At 45.3% G+C, this 17,680-nt stretch overlaps 1 protein-coding gene across 3 annotated transcripts in view; it reads right to left on the minus strand.

Annotated features, from left to right (window-relative positions):
* eipr1 (EARP complex and GARP complex interacting protein 1) overlaps positions 1-17,680 on the minus strand; it is a 226,433-nt gene that overhangs the window by 18,861 nt on the left and 189,892 nt on the right. For 2 of the 3 annotated variants that reach the window (XM_030443725.1, XM_030443724.1), the window contains exons 7-8: positions 12,810-12,977; positions 405-572 (exon numbers count right to left, since the gene is read on the minus strand). In XM_030443725.1, coding sequence (XP_030299585.1) covers positions 405-572; positions 12,810-12,977 — 336 coding nt within the window. The remainder of the gene's footprint in view (positions 1-404; positions 573-12,809; positions 12,978-17,680) is intronic. The other variant, XM_030443726.1, reaches the window with a different exon arrangement.

Below are 17,680 nucleotides of genomic sequence, written 5' to 3' on the forward strand. Positions count from 1 at the left end.
TAATTTTACTGTTGACACTGTGATGTAGGTGACGTCTCTCAAGTGAACCTATGATGTCAATGACAATCCTCTAATGGGATAAATTCACAGGTGCTTTACTTAATGGAAAGTTAAGTTTAATTTAACAAATAGTCAGACCTCAAGGATTGAATAGGTTGATTGCTAATGATTCTGATATGAAAAGTATGACATGAAACATTAAGTGTGATTCATACAGCCATTTTCAGGTTGGACAGCTGGATTGATTAGGAATTCCGTTTTCATTTGTATAGCATATATAGCATCCAAGCTGTAATAAACCACAATTCTTTTTAAAAGACCACACTATCATTGAAAACAGAAATTTCTACTGATTTAGATTACTGGAAGCACTTCCTTTTCTGACTAGCCTGAGTTGCTCTTACTTGTCCTCCTGGTGGTTGTCTTCTCCCTCACTGAGCTCCTCATCATCCACCAAGTGTCCAAATGGCTCCGAGGAGATTGACACCATATTGGAGAGGATGAGGCGGCTGTCACTGCTAGCTGTCAATACCAGCTGGTCATGGCTATGGTTGTAGCGGACACTCCACACCCTGGACAAAAAAAATTAAATAATTCATTCCACATTTAGTATTGCAGCAGTTCGGGGAAGTGCAGGATAATTTACATGTATCTTCCATGGTTCCAAGCAAAGCTGCAGTAACCCAGCACTGAATGCAGTGATATTACTATAGTATGGCAAAGTAGTCATACACAAATGTTGTACAGGTAGACCACACATTCTGAAACAGACAAACTTACAGATACACACAACACAGTTGTGCAGGGAACCAGTCTGTCTCTATCTCTTTCATACACACAAATAATGCAGAAAATGCAGCATTCTCACAGAGGGATTCACAGCTAAATATTCCTATCTGGCTGTGTATTCAGGTATTTGGGCTTACTTCACAAGTTGATGATTATCATAAGCTCTACGATCCTGATTTTACAGTATTTGCTACTTAGTTTTCTCTCTCTCTCACACAGAGTGCATGTTGGAAGCAGGGTTTCTGCTAGAAAAAAGTGGCACCGGACAATGTGACCGGCAGGTTTTCAATTTACCGGACAAATGTTTGAAATTCTGGTCAAGTACCTATCTGAATTTATTGAGCTTAAAATGTTAAATGATATGCAGGATTATATAAGAATGACATAAAAGCATGTCAATTTATAATCCTTTTTTATTGAAAAGTATAGGCTGGCTGTAACAAATCAAATGAGTGCCGTCAATTGACTGACGTGTATATCTCCTAAAATAAATATTGCACAATGCGCACTTTTAAAGTGAACATAAAGAAACTGAAGGCCTGTTCTCAGACAAAACAATTTGCAAAAAAAAAAAAAACATCTGGACTGGCTCATAACATTTTAACAACGCGGTGTGCTGCCGACTTGAAATTTAAAAAAGTCAGTTCGCTATATGCCTTTAAAATAAATATGCAATAAAAACTATATGAACAAAATCCCTTGACATGTTTCAGGGTTTTTACTTTTTTCGCATTTTCGCTGCAGCAAAGTGTGCAGCAGCTGAATTGAAATCAAAAGTGCGCAGTGTCTCTCCGCAACTCGCAGTGCACATCAGCCTTGTAACCTTGTTCTCCCCGAGGCAACTACGCTGCGCTGTCATGATGCGGTTCTGCAGAGAGAAACCTCTCCCTGCTGGCGCACTGGAGACGGGGATCACACAGGCTATCTTGGCCAGTTTAGCCCACTTGGGGAATATTTTTCGCTAAAGTCTCTGAGGAGAACTTCGCAGGCTGTTAAGAAGGTCAAGCCTCCATAACCGCGGAGCGCTGTCATCACAGCGAAGGCGTCTCGTTGCGCACAAGTTGCATCGATGAGCGGGGCTGTAGCTGCTACTGACTCGTCCTCACTCGTAATTTCATTGCCAAAATGACCAAGGCTTGTTTGAATGGCTGATTCAGCATACTCCCGAGTGATAATTAATCAGTGATTTTCTTTTTTTTACTGAAACGTCAGTAAACAACTTTTGAAAAATAAATAGGCCTACGGTATACAGTATATGCTATGGCACTTTATTTTTTAGTACAGAGCCCTTTTGTCATGCAGCCTATAGATTATGATTATTTTTGTGATGATGATGATGATGATGATAAGACCGTATATTTTGTTATACAGCCCTTTTAGTTTATCAAATTTGCTTCAACTTACCACTCGTTCCCTGTGGGTATTGGGAGGGGTTCAGAAGGACATCAAAGCAGTTCAGTAGATCCAGTGAATCCTCAGGGAATCGGTCATGTAACCAGTGTTGGGCACATTACTTTAAAAAAAGTAATTAGTAATAGTTACTGAGTACTTCTTCCAAAAAGTAACTGAGTTACTAACGGAATTACTCCACTATAAAAGTAACTAGTTACCAGGAAAAGTAACTATTGCGTTAAAAAGCACCTGCTCTCCCCGATATTTTACCAGTGAGGGCTCTGAAGGAGTCTGAGTCAGCTGTTGATAACAGGAGCATGTTCTCAACAACATACCTGCCTATCATTGCATTCAGTTCAGTATGTGTCAAGTTTTTGTGAAGCTGGAGCAGAAAAATCCAGCTGATGCTGCTTGGACAGCTCCGTGTCCTTCTTTGTTAGCGGAGCTCACGCTAGCCACACCTGACCTGCTATCATCATCAGCAGTGTCAACAACGGTGTTTTTGGCCACTAGTGTTGTAGAAGCGTGTGCCACTGAGAGATGATTCATTAGATAAGAGTTGCTTACAACGGACATAGACAAAAGAGATTAAAGTAGTGTCTGTACTTCCACTTTGAAAACGTTAACTTTCCCTCCGGACTCACCATTGCTGCAGCTCACCTCTGCTAGTTTGTATGTGCGAGGCTGCTGTGTGCGTGTGTGGTTTGTGTGTAAACTGAACACTGCCTCTGATTGGCTTATGAACTCTCACTCTACCTTAGAGAGCCAATCACCATCACTTATGCAGTTGTCTCGCCCCTCCCGCCTCCCTCGCCAAGCTAAAAAAAATAATAAAGTAAAACAGCTCTGCAGCTCTGGTGGCTGAGAGCCGAGTCGGATGACAACAGCTTCAATGAGCAGCTTCAGTTTGTAACGCGCCACATTTAATAGTCGGTAATGAGTGCTTGTGTTTCTTAAGGTGGGCTCTGCAGTGATTGGCTGTGGTGCGCACATGGCTAAGGTGTGCAGTGATTGACTCTGGTGTGCACGTGACTGTGGTGGCTCCGGTGGACAATGCTTGTGGAATTTGTAAAGCATTTATGAAATAATTTATTAACGGTATCATTGCAGTCCAAACAAATGCGAAGTCGCACACCCTTGAACCATGCAGCAGCCATGTTGAAACTCTCAGGTCAGTCTGATCCTGATCCGCAGAGATATTTGAGGAATACACACACACACACACACACACACACACACACACACACACACACAGACAGAGATTCCTTGCTTTTATAGAGAGATTAAGGGTTTCTGCTCTTCAGCTCAAAGGTTGAGGAGTGGAGACCCTGAATACTCCAACAGCTTATATGAAATGAACGCATAAAAAAACTTAGCAGCATAGCTCCGCAGCTTTGGGTGGGGAGGTGGACCAGGGGCAGGTGCTGTTGCATGGTTCTGCCGTTGTGGGTGAGGAGGTGGACCAGGGGCAGGTGCTGTTGCATAGTTCTGCTGCTGTGGATGGGGAGGGGGACCCAGGGGCAGGTGCTGTTGCATAGCTCTGCTGCTGTGGATGGGGAGGGGGACCAGGGGCAGGTGCTGCTGCATAGTACTGCTGTTGATGCTGTAAAGGGGAATGGTGGGCAGGGACTGAGGAGGGGGAAGTAGCCTCCTTTGGTTGTGTTTCACAGTGGTGAGGTGGTGGGCGTGTGGGGAGTGGGAGGTCCAGGCTGAAGCGTCGTGTCGAAGAGAGGGTGGAAAGACTGCGCCCTAGGGCTGTGTCTTTGAGGGTCTTTGCATAGATATTCACCTTCTCTTTGTCAAGATGGAGTCCATCATAGAGGTCGCAGGTGCCAATGGTTGGGTGGAGGGCCAGGTGGATGTTGGTTAAGGTGGCACATCCTCTTCTGATCTCCATATTGATGTCATGGATGACATGGAAAGGAGTGTCTGTCCTAGGTAGCAGGGTGGAGATCACAATGCAGGTGTTAGAGAATTCCTTACTGGCCTGCTCTGCCATCTTCCTCTCTGCCTCAGCAGTGTCCTTTCGAAGGCTGTGTAGGTCATTTGTTCCTGTGTGGATCACCAGGTATTGAGGGCTCCTGAGGGTCTCCTTTTTTAACAGCTTTATTGCCTGGCCTGTGGTACCGCAGCTTTGCAACAGCACTTTTTTACCAGGGAAAAAGCTTGTTTGTGTCCAGGAATTTCCCATTTGAGTCAGCCAGCAAGACCACTTGTGGCGCTTGTTCTTCTGGCTGAGTGGAGGGAAGCTGGGATGGGCAGAGCTGTCTCTTTGGTAGATGGCTGTGTGGGTGTATCAGGAGTTGCCAGGGTGTTGTTGGGCTGGGTGCAGAGAAGAGATGTTGGGACAGAGACAAGGCAGGGGTTTGGGACATTGGCAGGACTGCTGAGAGTTGGTATGTCAGATGTTGGACTTTCCTGGTGAAGCTCCTTTCTCTATTCTCAGCATCCTCCTTCACTTTGGATAACTGAGCACAGAGCACACTGTTATCCTGCTTTAGTGCCTCTACACTTCCTCTGAGGTCAGACGCCAAGGCTTGGTTGTCTCTCTTGAGCTGCTGGAGTTCCTCATGAAGCTGCTGCACAGTGTTGTTTTGATGGTCAGACAGCCTGGCCTGGGTCAGCTCTTTGAATTCAGCAAAGTCCAGCTCCAGCAGGGCCATACTCCCCTTTAGCTGGTTGGTGGAGCTGGCAGGTGTGGGAGGGGCATAGATAGATAGATAGATAGATAGATAGATAGATAGATAGATAGATAGATAGATAGATAGATAGATACTTTATTTATCCCGAGGGAAATTCAGTTTCTCAGCTGCACGATAGACATCATCATTCAACAACAAGACAATAGATCGTAAAATTAATACATAGAAAGGATAGTTAAGAATAAAGAAATACAAGGTAATAAATAAATAATAAAAACAATAAAAACAGTGACAATAAATATCCCATGGTAATAAAAAGCAGCCTCCCACTGAACAAGCTCCTCTGTCCCACCACCAGTTCATGTAGTGGGTGGCTGCTGTTGTCAATGATGGAGGGCAGTTTGGAGAGGGTTCTCCTGTCAGCCACCAACACCACCGAGTCCTGCTCTGCACCGATGACAGAGCTGGCCTTTTTGATTAGTCTGTCCAGCCTCTGTGTGTCCCTGTTTGGTGCTGCCACCCCAACACACCACTCCATAGAAAAGGACGCAAAAGACCACAGACTGGTAAAATGTTTGCAGCATTCTCCTCAGACACTAAAGGATGCCAGTCTCCTCAAGAAATACAGTCTACTCTGCACTTTCTTGTAGACATGGTCAGTGTTCGCTGACCAGTCAAGCTTGTGGTCGAGCTGCAGCCCCAGGGACTTATAGGAGGCAACCATCTCGATCTCCTCGCCACTGATGGTGACAGGCGGAGGAGACGGACGGCGCCTCCTAAAGTCCAGTACCATCTCCTTTGTCTTTTGTGTGTTGAGCTGCAGGTGATTCAGGTGACTCCAGGTGGTAAAATCCTTTACCAGGGACCTGTACTCTCCCTCGTCCCCCCTCTAATACACCCGACAATGGCAGTGTCATCAGAGAACTTCTGTACATGACAGAGTTCGGTGTTGTGTCTGAAGTCTGCTGTGTAGAGTGTAAAGAGGAGGGGGGACAGTACGGTCCCCTGCGGCGACCCCGTGTTGCTGGTCAGCATGTCTGATGTTGTGGGCCCCAACCTGACAAATTGAGGCCTGCCAGTGAGGTAGTCCGTGATCCAGCTGACGAGGGCCGGATCAACCTACATGATGGTGACTTTTTCTTTCAGGTGGAGGGGCTGTATGGTGTTGAAGGCGCTGGAGAAATCTATAAAAAGAATTCTCACAGCGCCGCTTTCCCTGTTGAGGTGTGTGAGGGCTCGGTGCAATAGACACAGCACAGCGTCCTCGACTCCCACCTTCCCCTGATAGCCGAACTGGAGTGGGTCCTGGGCCTGCTGCACCTGAGGTGTGATGATGTTCAAGATCAGCAGCTCCAGTGTCTTCATCAGGTGAGAGGTGAGGACAACTGGTCTGTAGTCACTGATGTCGCTTGGTCGACCCTTCTTTGGCACCAGGATCATGCATGATGTTTTCCAGAGTGTTGGACCTTCCCCAGAAGCAGGCTCAGGTTGTAGATGTGTTGCAGGGGCTCAGCCAGTTCTGCGGCACAGGCCTTCAGCAGCCCGGGACACAGCCTGTCCGGACCGGCTGCCTTCCCTGGGCGGAGTCTCCTCAGCCCCTGTCTGACCTGGTCCGAAGTGACTGAGATGGGGGGAGTGGAGGGGTTGGGCCAGGGTGGAGTGGATGCTAGGGCTGGAGCAGTGGGGTTGGGGGGGGGGGGGGCAGCAGATGTAGAGTCAAACCGGTTAAAGAAGGTGTTAAATTCGTTTGCTCTCTCTATGCTCCCCTCCACTGCAGCACCGCCTGTCTTGCAACCAGTGATGGTCTTCATTCCCTTCCACACCTCCCGCATGTCATTGACTTGTAGTTTCCTTTCCAGCTTCTGCCTGTAGGAATCCTTGGCCTCCCTTATGCAGTCTTTAAGCTCCCTCTGTGCTCTCCTCATCTCCTCTGGATCTTTGTTTTTGAATGCCCGTTTCTTTCTGATGGACAAGGTGGTGGGGTTCTCTGTTGGGCTCTGATCATCTTCACTGTCAGAGGGGACATTGATACTCTTGGTGTTCACCTCAACTTTTAACAAGAAGAATGCCTCTTCAAAGGACTCCAGGTTGGCTTCATTCCCCTGGACCATGATCTTTCCTTTGGTGTAGTATGTGATGGTGAGCAGAGGGTCATTCTTGTCAAGCTGTTTATCTTTACAGATCTTTAATCTACCACCTGAGCAGATGCCCTCACTGGATAGTTATGCATAATTGTTGCACAAAGTATCTTTCCAGATGTAGATGGAGTCAGTGAAGAATATGAGGTTATTCTTCTACCTTTCATCTTTGTGTTGGGTGTAGTCAGTGAAGAGGACCTCTGGATTTACCCGTAGTGTCTTCTCCTTGTGTTTCTCCCTACCTGCTGCACTCTTACATTTAGCAGGGTATCCAACCTCCCTGCTCTCTGTTCTGTTAGCTGCCTTCTGACTGGTTTCCATGGCGACCACTTGTTTACTCCACAGGGGGCTAAGCTAACTGTCAAACACAGTTTTTTTGTTTGTTTGTTTGTTTGTTCTTCTTCTTGTCTTCATAGGATACCTCTTCTGTTATTGTCTTCAGTGCAGTCTCTCCTTGTAAATGTTGGTAACAGTGGCAGGTAGTATCTGAGTTAGCAGTTGACATCAAACTATACAGTTGACAGCTAGCTAGTTGACAGTTAACTAGTTGTTTTGATTTAGAATATATCCAAAGATTATATTTATTTTACGTCTGTTTTAGTAATTAATGTTGTTACTAGGGGTGGTTAATCAGCCCAATTTCCCGATTCGATTTGATTCCGATTACTGAAGTCTCGATTGGATTACAAATCGATTTTCGATTATTAACGATTATCGATTCGATTTTTCAATTATTAACAATTATTGAGCTTCCATTTAACATCAGTCAGCTGCTTAATTATTTTACTTCTCTTTTGAGTAACACCTCACAGCACCTTCAATATTGTATAGTGTAACTGTAATATTAAAATGATTATTTTTTAATTTGTTTTAAATGTAGTGTTTCACTGTTAAAAGAAAGTTGCCAAGCTCAGCAGCTGGACTCATGTTAGAAGCATTGTTGGTGACGAGAACCAGGGCGTGTTTCTCTATTCCCCACTCGTCTGCCATTGCTTTGAGAAACTCACACATATTTGCGCTTATGTGGCTATCATCCATAGCTTTCGTCTGAAGTATGTAGGACATTAGCTTCCATTTACTGCTGACATAATGAGCTGTAATGGTCACATATGAGACTGTAGCTCTGGATGTCCAGGCATCGCAGGTTATTGCTACCCTGTGAGCAGAGTTGAGGGACACTTGCACGGAAAGGTTTGTCTCCTTTTAAAGATTTGGAATCGATTTAAGTGTGAAAAAGCTCCGGGATGGAACAACATATCTTGGCTCCAGACTGTGGACCATGTAGCGGAAGCCAGTAAGAGGAGTACTCCAGTTTGTATTACTATTAAAAAAAAAATAATAATAATAATGTTTTTGTTTTTTTTGTTTTTTCAAATCGATTTTTGGAAATGTTACAATCAAATCATAATCGTCAATATTATAATCGCGATTAATCAATAATCGATTTTTTTTCACCACCCCTAGTTGTTACCTCTTTTTATTTATTTAATAATTGAAGGTTTTTTTGTAAAATGTCACACTTTTTGGTCCAAGTCTCTCACTGTCACTGTCACACTCACTCACAGCCTGGAGCACAACTCAGAGTGCAGGCCCAGTTTTCTCCCAGGGAGGGATTGAGGGATAACCAAGGCTGTTGACAGGAAATCAGCCTCAGCCTTGATGTTTCCCACGCTCCCCTAATCCCATTCCCTTCTAAAAAAAATAGTCCCTAATATCCCCAGCAGACCCAAGGCCACATCTTGACAATGCTGTGAAAAAGGAGCATGGACAGCAATCACACACAGATATGGAAACACCCGCACATATGCATCACACTAAAGATAGGTGACAAATACACAGACATATTCATTACAGATTACTTGAAAAACTACAGATTAGACACACGTGTGCATACTTATCTCATATCTGAGGAGATCCCATCTGCAGCTATCCAGAGTATGTTCAACCTTTCTTTTAGAGATAACAGTCAATCTAGTGTTTATGTGCAGGTGTGCATGTGCAACCGCTTGTGTGTGTGCCTGCAAATCAGGTGAGGATTGGTGTGCTGTAGCAGTAGCCCAGTTTGGCTTGCAGACACACTGATAATCTACTTAGCTCACACAGGAGAGAGTGTCTCCCATGAACACACACACACACACACACACACACACACACACACTTTTCAGCTCGTAGTGCTGCCTGAAGCTTCACATAAGACAACCTAGAGCAGGACTGGACTGTGTTGGACTCGCAGTGATTCATCCCTAATGACAAAATAAGTAGCTGCCTTAATTAGTAATTAGTGTATTACTGCCTTTTATTGCATCATCAGTAGTTAGGGCATTTAATTAGTATGGAGATAAAGCAATTAATAAAACAAGAAAACAATCAACAGTGCAGCAAAGGAGACCATCAAAGGAATTTGCCGGAATTTGCCGGTTTATAGAGAATACAACTGATAGGCAAAATCGATTACATCAGTCTCAATAAAATATTATCATTTCCCAGTTGTCTCTGATCATATGAATTTTGGCATATACCTTTCAATAATTTTCCCTACAATAGTATGTAACGGTATACTATTGCAGGAAAAATTATTGAAAGGTATGATTTATTGCAAATACTAAAATGTGCTTCAAATGGCAGCGTAAGATATACAGGGTTTCTGCAGATTTGAACAAGACATATTTAAGACATTTTAAGACCATTTTTAACTAAATTCAAGATTTACACGAAGTACAAAAAAGTAAGGAAAAATGCAGCCCCAGAACTTCTTTAGAAAATAACCAAATTTATTGCCATTCACAGAGCAACTCAAACAATGCAGACTCACAATGGAGTGAGTGAGTGAGTGAGTGGGTGTCAGGGCCATTATAGTTTTTAAATTTCATTATTTTCTTTTTTTTTTTTTTAGCACTTCAGTTTAGTTTTAATTAGTTTAACAAGTGATTGAGTAGTTTTAGTTTAGTTTTTTTCTGGGAATTTGACTTAAACTAGTTAACTATAATAACCCTGGTATGTGTGTGTATGTGTGTGTGTGAGAAGTTCCACTCAGTTTATTTAACAGTGGAAGACAAGAGGCTGCAGGAAAGGAAAGGACAGCAGGAGCTGTCACATACCTCCCCTCACATCAAACTGGAGGAGAGAGGGGTACTACTTTTTACATCCAAATCTGTTGCCAAAATGTTTAGCAACAGTGTTCAAAATCCAAAGCACCTCCGCTTTCAACATTGGAATTTGAATGTCGCTTGACTGCAAGATGGCAGAGGCGGTGCTGAGTTTGGGTCGAGCAGAACTTGATGAACTTAGACCAGGGACTGGTGACAAATGCGTAAAACAGTGTGTGATAGCGTGACTTTGCTGGAGCCTTTTAGAAGCTAACTGGTGTTCTTCCAATTGCGTGTTACACCAGCGCTTTCACACCAAGAGTGCCCAAGTTTACACAGTGTACACTGCGCTTCAAATTCATTATGAGTTTTGGCTTTAAACCAACTGAATTCTGGTTGTTAAATTTACACTTTCCCATAGTTATAGCAGGTTCCTCTGTCGAAGTCTTTCCGGAACTGGCTCAGTGTATGGCGATAAATTCCACCCCGGCTATTGGCAAAATGCCACATTCCTGGATACTTCAGAGAAACATGGAGCTAACTATGAATCTCACCAACACATTTCCCTAAAACAAAAACAAAAAAAGGCGACGATGGAAGCGGTAAATGAACATCCATATTTAAGACCTAATTAAATGCAATTTAAGACCTATAAGAAAAATATGGACGTATTTAAGACTTTGTAGGGCCTAAAATTGAGATTGTCAAATTTTAGACTTTTTAAGACCCTGCGGAAACCCTGAATATAGCTGCGAAGATTTGGGGTACATTTAGAAGAAGATATCAGGTTGTGCATTGACAATTTCCAGTGACGGATGGGTTGAAAATATATGTTGTGTGTCAACTGGCTGTTGAGACTTTGTTTCATATACCAGGGTATCTGCAGGTTTGAACAAGTCAAATTTAAGACTTTTTAAGACCACTTTTAACAAAATTTAAGTCCTACACGTTGACGAAAAAGTAAGGAATAATAAAGTCCCTGAATTACTTTCAAAGATAACTAAATTTATTGTCATTCACAGAGCAACTCGCTACTTTTAAAACACTAAGAAGGCTCGACACAACATGAAACTGCTCACCTTAGCAGTAGCTTGTTCCTTTAGCCGTCCTCATGGCAGCCCAGACGTGTCGATCGCCGAGTACGTCTGGGCTGCCATGACGATGGCTAGAGGAACAAGCTACTGCTAAGGTGAGTTGTTCCAAAACTCTCTTTTTTTCCAGTAAACTCTGTGTAGACAAACAATGTTCTCATTGCTCGAGTTAATGTGTAGAGACCCTGGTGATACTACGAGCAAAGTTTCATGTTGTGTCGAGCCTTCTTGGTGTTTTAAAAATAGCGATATTGATGCTACCCGGAACTGGTGACAAAGGCATTCAGGAGTGTGTGATGGCGTGACTTCACTGTAGACTTTTAGAAGCTAACTGTTGTTTTTCCGATTTTGTGTGTGTCACCAGCGTGTGTGTCAAGTCTTTCCGGAACTGGTGAAGTGTGCTTTGATAAATTCCGATCGGGCTGTTGGCAAAGTGCCACTTACGTTTCTGGATACTTCAGACAGAAGTACAACACACGGAGCTGACTGCGAATCTCACCAACACATTTCCCCGCAACGACAGAAGCGGTAAATGAACGTACATATTTAAGACCAAACTAAATGTAATTTGAGACCTATGTTCAAAATATGGACGTATTTAAGACTTTTTAAGGTCTTAATTTTAGATATGTGAATTTAAGACTTTTTAAGACTTTTTAAGGATGCGCGGACACCCTGCATACAATCTGGCAGCTTTGGTGATGTCTAACAAATCTGTGGTTCCATGTATGATGATGAATTATTAAAAGTTTGAGAGCTATGTTCATTACATGTAAGGGAGACTCCCATGACCAAATGAAGGTATGCTGCGTTTTGCACCAAGATTGTATTTAAGCAATAAATACATTGTAGGGCTTGGTGACATGACCTTAAAACAATATAAATCAATATTTTTAGGCTGTATCACGATAAACACAATATCAAATTTCAAAGCACTTCATAAATGCTAGGCGACAAAATGATATATCACAATATTTTTTTTTACCAAATACCTTTACAGTATATAATTATTAGTAATGTAGTGTTGGGCCTCTCGTGCCACATGGCTCAGACAAAGAGAAGGCCTCTTGGGGAAATCAAAAGCCTACTACTAGGGCCTCATCAACATGAGGAGTTGCAGAACAAAGGAACAGGACCAAGTCCCAAAAGGTGAAAAACTGTAACTCAAAGTATGACATGTTGCCAAAACTTTCACCCAGTCCCTATTGGCTGTGAGCCAGTAAACTACGCCAGGATCACAATGACATCACTCAGAGTTTAAAGGTCAGGAGACCCCTCTGCACGTTGCATTCCCAGGGAGCATTATGTTGTTAAGAGACTCCGGTTTCGTGCAACCATTACTGTAACTGGGTGTATTTTTGAGAAACGTTTTTCATTTTGCTTGAGGTAAGCTTAAGTTCCCTCCTTGCTGGGCTAGACAAGAGACTGTTTTTGTTTTACTTTTGTTTTTGTTCGATTATTCTTCATTATTGTTTTGGATCCATAGAGGAACACTGCACAACCCAGTCGTACCTCACCGCCTGCAGAAGGAAGAGATTATCTTCAGAAGGAGACGGAACCCCCCAGGTCCGGTGGGAACTTTATTCCAGGTCCAGGTCCTGTCATTCAAGGACCGACTCCACTAACAACCCTTTCCCAAACCACTTTGGACCCCCCCACCAATCCACGCACCAGTGTGAGTGGTCCTCCAGGGTCTTGACAGGCTCCTGAACGTTGCGGACATCCCAGAACTTGACCTTGCAGTCATCTCCGCAGCTGGCCAAGTAGTACTGGCGGTTGGGGTTTATGTCAAGGTCACGTACCAGCTGGCCATGGGCATTTTCTATACAGTAGATCTGACTGTAGAGGAGAAAGAGGGAGAGAGAGAGAGAGATGGTGGGGGGAGAGGTGAGAGGTGATTAGAAAGAGGAGAGGATATAAGAGGCATGGAGTATAAGGCAGATGAGAGGAAGGGGGGGGGGGTAATGACAGAAAAACCAAAGGAGATATGAGAAAGAGAGACCGATTCACAGGGTCCACACAAGCAAGTTCATTCCCGACGTAAATCAAAGCCTCTTCTGTGTCTGTCAGTTAAGGCCAGGCTCCAAAAATAGGCTGACGGCAGTGGTGATACATTAAGCCTCATAACCACACAGCCTTGAGTTCCTGCAAGAGTGTAGTTAACAGTATGACACGATATAGGAAGAAAGACACCCTATGCACTGTGTCTCTTTCTTGCCACCTCCAACTTCTTTAATCCCCTATTCTTTTTCATTTGCTCAGCTTATCTTTTCTTGTTAAATATATAAATTTAGAAAAACTATTGCTTCCTTTGTTATTTGTTTCCCCCTTTGACCTTCCAAGCATGGCTTTCTTTTATGTATTGCAATGATCTCAAGAGCCAAGATCAGCTATGGTAAGGGCACCAACCGTGTGTTTTGTTTTGGTTTCATGGTCCAGAAACTACTGATATTAGCGTTGCTTCCAGATACAGCAGGCATCTGTCACTGCAGAAATGCTCAGATAAACCCACAGTATACTACAGCACCAAATAAAAGACAAAATTACGAATTGGTACCATTGAACATCTAGCAAGTTAGAGAAATATTTTTGCCTTCAATATGAAAAGAGCAAATGTAATAGTTTGAAAGTATCAGTCCACAACTGAGCTACAATGAGAGTGAATCTAATACTGGATGAATAATTGAGCAATTTGAACTGTCAGTATATACAAATATTATAGCAAAACACTCATGCAAATGGTTATAACAGTCTTTGAGAAAACTGTGTGTGTGTGTGTGGGGGGCGGGTTATAACACATTATAACAACATCCATATGATTATAAACAGTCAGCGGGTACATGTTTAGATTAACAGGATGACACTGGGGGATGTTGAAAAAACATCATCAGCCTCTTTTGGATACGCCATGCAGGCTAGCTGTATGAATTGACACACTGGTGGGACTTTACGCCGGAGCTGCTTGGTTCTGTGTAAAAGAAAAAAAGGTGGAGAATTGGCAAACCTCTGCTGTGGAGATAATGCAGTGTCTCTGAAAAAGGGCTACTGTTTGCTATATAAAAGAAGAAAGCAGAAAGCCATTTAAACAAAATATTAATTAATTAGAGCTAGAGCTCTGCCTCATCATACACGCCACATGCAACTCGACAATCAGTTCTTTTTTTCTGCAACACCATATTCTCTCCAGCCTAGCCTAGAAAAGCTCAGCTTGGCACGGTTTCGTTCATCAGAGTGAAAAGCCTCAGTGTTATAGCACAGCTGGGTACCAACCACAGCTAGCCAGCTAGCTAGTCACCCTGCACGTTAGGCAATTAACATGCAAATTAAAAATCTCATTAAAATAAAAGAGGTATCAGAGAATGACCTGGGGCAGACCGCTGGGCTTAAATTAGGTCAAGACAACCCAGGGACTGTGTGTGTGTGTGTATACTTGTACTTGCTGTCACTGCCAGTGGGCTGTGGAGTTGGTGACAGAATATGGAGCTTGTCAGAAAATGTCTAACGAAAATGGAGCTTCCACTGAAAACACACATTTTTAATGGAGCATTGACATTGAGAATACATTCATTGTTTTTCGAAGGATTCTTATTAGGGCCCGAGCAGGTCTCGACCTTCCATCCATCCATCCATCTACTTCCGCGTTATCCGGGGCCAGGTCGCAGGGGCAGCTACCTGAGCAGGGACACCCAGACCACCCTCTCCCCGGTCACTTCCTCCAGCTCTTCCAGGAGGATCCCAAGGCGTTCCCAGGCCAGCCGAGCAACACTTCGGCGTGTCCTGGGTGTTCGTCTGGGTCTCCTCCCGGCGGGACATGCCAGGAACACCTCCCGAGGGAGGCGTCCCGGGGGCACCCGAAACAGATGCCCGAGCCACCTCAGCTGGCTCCTCTCGATGTGGAGGAGCAGCGGCTCTACTCCGAGCTCCTCCCGGGTGACAGAGCTCCTCACCCTATCTCTAAGGGAGCGCCCCGCCACCCTGCGGAGGAAACTCATTTCGGCCGCTTGTATCCGGGATCTTATTCTTTCGGTCATGACCCAAAGTTCATGGCCATAGGTGAGGGTAGGAACATAGATTGACCGGTAAATCAAGAGCTTTGCCTTTCGGCTCAGCTCTCTCTTCAAGATGACAGACCGTTTACTGCGCCTGCTGCACCAATCCGCCTGTCAATCTCGAGCTCCATCCTTCCCTCACTCGTGAAAAAGAAACTTAAACTCCTCCCCTTGAGGCAAGGGGCTCTCCCCCAACCCGGAGGGAGCAAGCCACCTTTTCCTGCCGAGAACCATGGCCTCAGACTTGGAGGTGCTGATTCTCATCCCAGCCGCTTCACACTCGGCTGCAAACTGCCCCAGGACATGCTGGAGGTCCTGGCTCTGCGAAAAGCAGAGATGAGATCCAGCGGCTCCAGAACCAGAGCCCCTACGGCCCGTGGCTACTTCTAGAAATTCTGTCCATAAAAATTATGAACAGAACAGGTGACAAAGGGCAGCCCTGCCAAAGTCCAACATGCACTGGGAACAGGTCTGACTTACTGCCGGCAATGTGAACCAAGCTCCTGCTCTCGAGCACCCTGCGGAGGGTATAGAGCTGGTCGAGTGTTCCGCAGCCACGATGGAAACCGCATTGTTCCTCCTGAATCCGAGGTTCAACTATCGGCCAAATTCTCCTCTCCATTACCCTGAAATAGACTTTCCCAGGGAGGCTGAGGAGTGTGATCCCCCGATAGATGGAACACACCCTCCGGTCGCCCTTTTTGAATAGGGGGACCACGACCCCGGTCTGCCAGTCCAGAGCCACTGTCCCCGACTGCCACGCGATGCTGCAGAGACGTGTCAGCCAATAAAGCCCCACAACATTCAGAGACTTGAGGTACTCAGGGCGGATCTCATCCACCCCTGGGTGCCTTGGCACTGAGGAGCTTCCGGACTATCTCAGTGACTTCAGCTTGAGTGATAAATGTGTCAACCTCTGAGTCCCCAGCCTCTGCTTCCTCTATGGAAGGCGTGTCAGTATGATTGAGGAGATCCTCGAAGTATTCCTTCCACCGCCCGACAATGTCCCCAGTCGAGGTCAACAGCTCCCCATGTCCACTGTAAACGGTGTTGGTGGAGGACTGCTTCACCCTCCTGAGGTGCCGGATGGTTTGCCAGAATTTCTTCACAGCTCAGCCCCTCTCTTCACCCGAGTGTCCAAGACATACATCCAGAGGTCAGATGACACGACTACAAAGTCAATCATTGACCTCCGTCCTAGGGCATCCTGGTGCCAAGTGCACATATGTGCACACTTATGCTTGAACATAGTGTTTGTTATGGACAAACTGTGACTAGCACAGAAGTCGAATAACAAAACACCACTCGGGTTCAGATCGGGGAGGCCGTTCCTCCCAGTCACACCCCTCCAGGTAACAATGTCGCTGCCCACGTGAGCGTTGAAGTCCCCCAGTAGAACGACGGAGTCCCCAGGTGGAGCACTCTCCAGTACCCCTCCCAGGGCCTCCAAGAAGGTTCGGCCCATAAGCCGTGAGAGAACTATCCCCAACCCAAAGGCGCAGGGAAGCGACCCTCTCGTTCACCGGGGAAAACTCCAGCACATGGCGGCTGAGCTGGGGAGCTTTAAGCAAGCCCACACCAGCTCACCGTCTCTCTCTGCGGGAAACTCCAGAATAGAAGAGAGTCCAGCCTCTCTCAAGGGGTTGGGTTCCAGCGCCCAGACTGTGCGTGGAGGTGAGGCTATCTCTAGCCAGTACTGCTCAACCTCCCGCACTAGCTCAGGCTCTTTCCCCCCCAGGGAGGTGAGTCATCGTCCGAGGATTGGGTCGTTGGGGCCCCCGCCCACGACTACCACCCAAATCACACTGCACTGGCCCCTTCTGAACCCCCCTGCGGGTGGTGAGCCTACTGGAGGGCGGGCCCATGTCGCTGCGACAGGTATGGGCCCCAACCCCAAGCCTGGCTCCAGGGTGGGGCCCCGGTGACGCCATTCCGGGCAACGTACACGTTCTTGTTGTTTTTCTTTTCATTAGGGGCTATGGAACTGATCTTAGTCTGACCCGTCACCTAGGACCTGTTTGCCTTGGAAGACCCTACCAGGGGTATTAAGCCCCGGGCAACATAGCTCCTAGGATCATTCAGGTGCTCAAACCCCTCCACCACGAAAAGGTGCCAGTTCAAGGAGGAGCAGGTCTTGACTTGCGTGGTCCTTATTGTTTTTAAAATGGTTATTTATTATTAGGGCCCGAGCAGGGAACCTGCGAGGTCCCTGTTGTTTTTCGAATGATTATTAGGGCCCAAGCAGGTCTCAACCTGCGAGGTCCCTATTGTTTGTTTTTCAAAGGATTATTAGGACCCGAGCAGGGAACCTGCAAGGTCCCTATTGTTTTTCTAAGGATTATTTATTAGAGCCCGAGCAGGGAACATGCAAGGTCCCTATTGTTTTTCTAAGGATTATTTATTAGGGCCCGAGCAGGGAACCTGCAAGGTCCCTATTGTTTTCCTAAGGATTCTTATTTTTTGTTATTTGTTATTTTTCTTTTCAACAAACAA

This window comes from Sparus aurata, chromosome 16, assembly GCF_900880675.1.
Source record: "Sparus aurata chromosome 16, fSpaAur1.1, whole genome shotgun sequence".
Taxonomy (NCBI): Eukaryota; Metazoa; Chordata; class Actinopteri; order Spariformes; family Sparidae; genus Sparus; species Sparus aurata.